This window comes from Poromitra crassiceps (assembly GCF_964638095.1).
Source record: "Poromitra crassiceps genome assembly, chromosome: 16".
Classification (NCBI taxonomy): Eukaryota; Metazoa; Chordata; class Actinopteri; order Beryciformes; family Melamphaidae; genus Poromitra; species Poromitra crassiceps.
Window position 1 is genome coordinate 37,962,667 of NC_139645.1, and position 8,106 is coordinate 37,970,772.

The 8,106-nt window shown below is 43.8% G+C and overlaps 1 protein-coding gene across 1 annotated transcript in view; it reads left to right on the forward strand.

Annotated features, from left to right (window-relative positions):
• unc13c (unc-13 homolog C (C. elegans)) overlaps positions 1 to 8,106 on the forward strand; it is a gene marked incomplete at both ends in the record, with an annotated part of 213,091 nt that overhangs the window by 67,807 nt on the left and 137,178 nt on the right. Inside the window, 2 exons of the mRNA XM_083652576.1 lie at positions 2,926 to 3,082; positions 3,798 to 3,866. Of these exons, the coding sequence (XP_083508702.1) occupies positions 2,926 to 3,082; positions 3,798 to 3,866 (226 nt within the window). The remainder of the gene's footprint in view (positions 1 to 2,925; positions 3,083 to 3,797; positions 3,867 to 8,106) is intronic.

Sequence of the window (8,106 nt, forward strand, 5' to 3'; positions counted from 1 at the left end):
GCACTTATTTTGTATTGTCTGTCTTCTATGGGGTTTGCTTTTTCTTGTTTGTATTGTTTAAAAACGAATAAAAACAATTTGAAATAAACATACCCACAATCCGGCTTCCCACCCGCAGACACCAGCCAATCGTGCCTGTATGGACGCCCGGCCAAGCTGGAGCTAACACGGGGGTGCGAACCTGCGACCCGCCTGTTGGTAGGCAGGGAATCTACTGCTACACTACCTGGATGCCCCTTTATTTGTCACACTTGATGTCCCTCTGCTATACTGTACCTCGCAGAACATCATTGCATCTTCCCTGTATCTTCTCCTTAACTGGACCCCTGCTTTGCCATCAATCTTGCGTGCTCCATCTGATATTTTATAGCCTTTTATCCTTAGTATTATAGGCTACAAGGCTCTGATTTATAGCATCCTATATAGCCATAGATATAGCTGTCATCGAAGTCACACTTTTTATTACATGCACTGCACACAACATTGAACTAGTGCTGCACTGTAACTCTGCCCCCAAAAGTAATTGTTTGGAACATTAAAATAGTTTTCTCTTCTCAGCAGACAGAGGGTGAAAAAAGAAGCAGAGTGAAGCAGTGTTGTGTTACAGTGTGTCTGTTGTGTTACACTGTGTCTGTTGTGTTACAGTGTGTCTGCTGTGTTACAGTGTGTCTGTTGTGTTACAGTGTGTCTGTTGTGTTACACTGTGTCTGTTGTGTTACAGTGTGTCTGTTGTGTTACAGTGTGTCTGCTGTGTTACAGTGTGTCTGTTGTGTTACAGTATGTCTGCTGTGTTACAGTGTGTCTGTTGTGTTACAGTGTGTCTGTTGTGTTACACTGTGTCTGTTGTGTTACAGTGTGTCTGTTGTGTTACAGTGTGTCTGCTGTGTTACAGTGTGTCTGTTGTGTTACAGTATGTCTGCTGTGTTACAGTGTGTCTGCTGTGTTACAGTGTGTCTGCTGTGTTACAGTGTGTCTGTTGTGTTACAGTGTGTCTGCTGTGTTACAGTGTGTCTGTTGTGTTACAGTATGTCTGCTCGGCTCTGCTTCACAATGTGTCCTGCTGCAAGCTGCTAAGTGGTGGACAGGTGCAGGTGGACATCTCTGGTGGCTTCAAATGAGCAAAAGAACAGCTGCTTTGACACTGTTTTTCATTGAAATGTTCTGTATCCAGGGGAGGTCTTCTAAGTGCTTATGTTCCCTTTATGTTCTGTATCCAGGGGAGGTCTTCTAAGTGCTTATGTTCCTGCTTCACATTGATACACTTCTGCTGTCCAACACTACTGGGGTTGTGGGGATGGATAAGGGCTTTACTCCAGGGCCTGTTGGCAGCAGTGATGAGGGAAGAGAGAGCATCACTCACACACTTTGCCTGTCTACAAAAATCTTTTCTGTAACCTGTATTTCTGTCATTGATCCCCTCTCACGCACGCACGCACGCATGCACGCTTGAGTTTTGGCTGCTTCTGGTCTGGCATTGTGACATGCAACAGCCATTTCCTCATTTAAAAAAAACAACTGGTCCAACGAGCGTCGAGCGGGACTAACGGCATCAATAAACAGCGAGCAGGACTAACGCCATTGTCAAGCTGTTTCCCATTGTTGAGTGTGCCGAGGAGTAATAACAACAATGGCGGCTGCTATCGAGGCTGTCTTAAATTAATTCAAAATAGCACTTACTTTGAAATCCAGACAGCTTTGAAGGTATTTATTCAAAGGGGATTTTTTTCTTTCGACTGGATTAAATTCAGGCCGATACATTGGTCTCTAGTGATTGGCTAGGATATATTGTTGGTCTCTAGTGATTGGTTAAGATATGTTGTTTGTCTCTAGTGATTGGTTAGGATACGTTGTTGGTCTCTAGTGATTGGTTATGCTTCCCACACACTAGAGGATAAAAGGCCCGATTTAATGCCCGATTCCCCTCGGGGGGGGCGTGGCCTGATTAGAGGCTAGTCTCAACCGTTTTTTTGTCAAAATAATTGTCAAGTGTCTGGTGTCAATAAATTATAGATTGAATCGGAGCCTGCCCGATCTCGAATTGGGCATATCAAACATGTTTGATATTTACGATGGCTGTCTCCCGACGGAACCCGCAATAGCCAATGAGAGCGAGCAGACCGGGATGCGTCGACCCGTCATACCCGGATGTTAATGCAGTGCTCACAACAAACGAGCAACAGCAGAGCCATGTAGCTCCTCTGTCCCCAGCATCCTCACAGCAGCTTCAAACAGGGTGGACATCGGCGGATGGCTCTCCAAACATGTGCCGAGGCACGGTTTGTTTGCTTCAAGGGAGCGGATATGCTGTAATATGAGCTCTCAGACAGGACGTTGTTTTAGCTCATTTTGCGAGGGTGTCCGCCTGCTTGTAGTGGACCCGCCGCTCGGTGCATGTTTGGAGAGCCATCTGCTGTTGTCTGTGGGAAAAAATTGCGGTTTTGTGGGATATAAACAGCTTACAGTCTAGTTGCTGGAATCGCTTTGAGTCTGTACTTCAAATGGCTGGTGTGTGGTCTCGCAGTCTGGCCGAATCGTCTAGTGTGTGCGTTCAGGCGATTTTAATGTTAAAATCTGATGAAATTGTCCTTATGTCTGTGGTCTCTCATGTTTCTAAAATCTGTTTCTGTTTCTAAAAATATTTGAAAATCCTCTAGTGTGTAGGCAGCATTAGGGAAAATTGAATTCCCCTGCAGGATTTCCCTCATAGAAATCTGTTCGAGTGGAGGCGATGTCAGACTAGAAGATGGAAATGGAGTGTAACGAGTTGACAGTTCATTTTGATATCAAGCTACCTTGAACCGGGGCTCCCTGGTTGAAGGGTGGTGTCCCCTACTCACTATACCTGCCTGTTGCCCCAAAATGGCTACAGTGCCTCTTGTGCTTTGAGGAGCCAATAGGATAATAGCTCTTTATCTTCCTCTGCAGGCATTTCTCCTGTCTGTCCTCCAAGTACATGTGTCCTGGTGTGCCAGCAGTGATGAGCAACCTGCTTGCTAATATCAATGCCTACTTCGCCCACACGACCACCACCACCACAACCACCGCCTCCGCTTCGGACCGCTTCGCTGCCTCCAACTTTGGGGTAAGACTTCAGCTACACCTGTTCCTGTCTATGACCTCCAACTGTGTGTTGATCATCACAGTTTACAACTTCAGAGTCAACTGAATGTGCTGTTGTCTTGCAGTCTGAGATGTGCAGTTGCTAACACCTTAAGTGACTATACTCTGTGGCACTGCAGCCATTTTTCTTTTGGTTTTTCCCATTCTTGTAATGTAATGTATGTATTCCCATCTGATGTCATACATGTCACAGCACTTTTTGTTGTACTGTGTCTGTTTAAGTGTTTTTTATATTTATGAGAAACCGTGTCTTGGGACGCAAGACACATTTGTCACACACTTGTCCAACAATAAAGTGAAAAAAGGGGATATACTTACTGTACAGAGTATGTATGTGACATGAATTATTGAGATCTGCAGTTTTTAGAGTCAGTCCTCGAGTCGTTTGTCTAAAAGTTGTGCAATTGAAATTGGTGAAAACCCCAAAGTTGCCAATGCTTTCTGATCAGACGTTTAATAAGCTAATGTTGCCAGGCATCAAAAATTTCCAGGCGGTAAGCAAAGTTCCGAAAATATTGCTTGATCCAGGAAGTAAAACATGATCTACTGCAGGCGTAGCAACGTTATGGACGACTCAGTGTCATAAATAGTGTCATAAATAAATGTTTATACCCACGGCTTTGGGTGGGGTCAGGCGACACACTCTAAACTGAATGATGTCATTGTCATCCTAACAGAGGGAGAAGTTTGTCAAACTGCTGGACCAGCTGCATAACTCCCTGAGGATCGACCTCTCCAAGTATCGGGTATGTTTGAGTCTTTTGTGTAAAGGCCCCCTTTAGTTCCACTTGCTATTAACATGCATCTCATATCTATTAACATGCATCTCATATCTATTAACATACATCTCATATCTATTAACATACATCTCATATCTATTAACATGCATCTCATATCTATTAACATACATCTCATATCTATTAACATACATCTCATATCTATTAACATGCATCTCATATCTATTAACATACATCTCATATCTATTAACATACATCTCATATCTATTAACATGCATCTCATATCTATTAACATACATCTCATATCTATTAACATGCATCTCATATCTATTAACATGCATCTCATATCTATTAACATACATCTCATATCTATTAACATGCATCTCATATCTATTAACATACATCTCATATCTATTAACATACATCTCATATCTATTAACACATTCACTGCCAGCCGTTTTTTCAATACTGTAGGTAGGTTCTGCCAAGTTTTTTTTTGAGGATTCTGGCTCATCTTTCAAGAGCCGAGGATTCTTTTCTGCTAAGATTTTGTGAACACAAATGATCTCAAAAGAACTAATAGAATGTGTGCTTTCTCTGTCTAAAAGAGTTAGTTTGTAGAGTTAGTAGTTATGTATGGGGCGTCAAGGGGCCCTTAGTTATCTAAAGAAATACTGGGAGATTGTGCGCCTCCAGTCCCATAGTGTAAACAGCTGTAAGCTATGTGTGTGCTTATCTTGATGCCAGAAACAAAGAAAAAACACATTGTCTGTAGTTTTGAATGAATTTCCAAAAGAATACATCCTCGTGAGTCCAATAAAGCAATGAGTTAACTTCTGATGAGTGAGCACAAGTTGGTTTGGGCCTTACCTGTGCGATTTGATGATGAATAATCACCCCACTTTATCAGTGCCCAAAAATAAGAATGTGTTAAATATGATCAATGATGATATTATGAATGGCAATGCAGGAACAGGTGCAGTGATGTTTCATATACGTAGCACACTGGGTTCTGCTGCACCTGCAGCCCTATAGGAGATCTCATACAGTAGTCCTGTGAGATGCGTTTGTTCATTCATGTGATTGTCATTGAAGGATGGGCAGCAGGCAATGTCTGTTAGTTGGTTGTACTGCTATGTGGAGCATTTTCTGGTTGACATGTTATCGTTGTTCTCTTTAGGAGAGGAATTTGTTTGATGTAGAGATCTGATTGTCACAGTTTGAAGTGGTATTAGGCTATACACACACCTGCTGTCCATGGTGCTGATCAGGGGTCAGTGTTTGTGGTGTGCCAGCTGGCACACGGTCTTCTCCATGTCACTTTCACACGTCTGCTCGCTGATAGATACACATGTGCTCATGTCTGCTCGCTGATAGATACACATGCTTATTTTCTTGATGGGTATGATAGTGTTAGTGGAGGAGGAAGGGGCCAACTGGGGACAATCACTATGCTATGCCAAAATGGGTGTAGTGAGTGTAGCTGTGTGTGTGTGTGTGGGGGGGGGGGGGGGGGATTAAATCAAAACTAGAAAGGGTTAGGTTAGGTGTTGGTTGTTGTAAAGTTTAATTATTATTTACTTAATTTTGAGATAATTAAATTTTGAGATTAATTAATTCAGATTGCTGTTGAGTCTGATGCAGCATTTTGTTTGTGTGGCATGAAAGTTTTGGTCTTGACTTTATGTTTAGTTGAGGAATGAAAAACTTGTGTAGTATTTAAAAACAAAATCAAATAAGATTTATGGTTTGTATTAAACAATACCCAATCTGGGACTCCATCAGTTAAAAATAAATACATGTATTATTATATTTTTTTAAACCTCTGGGTTTAAAAGCACATTTTCAAGCACAGATTTCCATGCAACAATACCTGCTTCAGACATGCAAGTGTTCTGCACTTCTATAGTCTATTATACCTGTCAAATTCTAGTCAAGTCACGTTCATTTAAGTAGCCCTAATTCACAGGCAAATCTCAAAGGGCTTCACAGAAAACAGTCTAGCTAAACCTAACTAAACACAATCAATAAACAGAACATGAACAATTTATATAAACAAGCTTGGCAGGAGAAGGATAAGAGAGAAAGAAAGAAAGCAAGAAAAACAGAGTAGACAATTGCAGATTTTAGCAAGGCAAACAATCAAACTATTCTACAGCCTAACCTACCGGCAGCCCCCGGCCTTGAGCCTAATAATTTAAATAAAATAAGCAACACAATGACGCAAATAATTGAGCTGAGTCACTGGTTCACAAACTTTTCACTTTTCCATAAATTGACACAAGGATCAAACTAGAGTGAAAATAAATTATTCCCCCAAATTTGGAATGTGACCTCAGTGGGAACAGACATGTGACATTTCTCAGACTTCATGAGACTTTTACGTCATTCCAGATCCACATTCGTCACAATTGTGCGTTGGCGGGAGGCCAGGGCAGTTTGGTGATTACAAACATGGAGGACAGCTGCCATGGAATTAGTCAGTGGAGGGACAGTATTTGGGGTGACACTTCTGTGCGAGCAAAAGTTGAGGGGTCGTAACAGGTCTGTGTTTTAAATCATGAAAGAAATGGCCAAATGGGAACAGAGAAGAATTTATAGCGCAGCAGTGTCAGAGAAAAGTTGAGCGCTAAGTTCAAAGACGCTAAAGTCTCATAAAAAATGATGCGGTCGGATCACCTGCCCGTTTTAAAATGAGCTTATCCATGTTTTGGGTGATGAACCCAGCTGTCAGCCGCATGCGGGTCACTTCAGGACCATGACCTGTTCACACTGGAATCTGATATTGGCCACTTTTAAAAAGATAATGTGAACAGCCACTCACAAAATCAGATCTGAGCAAAAACAATCAGAATTGAGCACTAAGGTTTCCGGTGTGAGCATTAAAAACATTAACTACCCAAACTCTAAAAACGAATCAAACTATAAACTATAAAAGCAATTGAAAAATCCAATACTATAATGCTACTCAGCCACTCTACTGAAGGTGCTGCTCAACGCTACTCATCTGCCACTCTGCTGAAGGTGCTGCTGAACGCTACTCAGCCACTCTGCTGAAGGTGCTGCTGAACGCTACTCAGCCACTCTGCTGAAGGTGCTGCTGAACGCTACTCAGCCACTCTGCTGAAGGTGCTGCTGAACGCTACTCAGCCACTCTGCTGAAGGTGCTGCTGAACGCTACTCAGCCACTCTGCTGAAGGTGCTGCTGAACGCTACTCAGCCACTCTGCTGAAGGTGCTGCTCAACGCTACTCAGCCACTCTGCTGAAGGTGCTGCTGAACGCTACTCAGCCACTCTGCTGAAGGTGCTGCTGAACGCTACTCAGCCACTCTGCTGAAGGTGCTGCTGAACGCTACTCAGCCACTCTGCTGAAGGTGCTGCTTAATGCTACTCAGCCACTCTGCTGAAGGTGCTGCTGAACGCTACTCAGCCACTCTGCTGAAGGTGCTGCTGAACGCTACTCAGCCACTCTGCTGAAGGTGCTGCTCAACGCTACTCAGCCACTCTGCTGAAGGTGCTGCTCAACGCTACTCAGCCACTCTGCTGAAGGTGCTGCTCAACGCTACTCAGCCACTCTGCTGAAGGTGCTGCTGAACGCTACTCAGCCACTCTGCTGAAGGTGCTGCTGAACGCTACTCAGCCACTCTGCTGAAGGTGCTGCTGAACGCTACTCAGCCACTCTGCTGAAGGTGCTGCTGAACGCTACTCAGCCACTCTGCTGAAGGTGCTGCTCAACGCTACTCAGCCACTCTGCTGAAGGTGCTGCTGAACGCTACTCAGCCACTCTGCTGAAGGTGCTGCTGAACGCTACTCAGCCACTCTGCTGAAGGTGCTGCTGAACGCTAATCAGCCACTCTGCTGAAGGTGCTGCTCAACGCTACTCAGCCACTCTGCCACTCTGCTGAAGGTGCTGCTGAACGCTACTCAGCCACTCTGCTGAAGGTGCTGCTCAACGCTACTCAGCCACTCTGCTGAAGCTGCTGCTGAACGCTACTCAGGCAGATTGGAATCATTACAATCTTCCACAACAATCTCAGGAGAGCTAATCCTGTTAGCGACACTTTGGCCTGCACACACTTGAACCCACATGGACCCCTCTCCACATGATCATACATACAGTATTGTACACATTGCTCTCTCTCTCTCTCTCTCTCTCTCTGTCTCTCTCTCTCTCTCTCTCTCTCTCTCTCTCTCTCTCTCTCTCTCTCTCTCTCTCTCTCATCCACACATGCTCTTTCTCTCTCTCTCT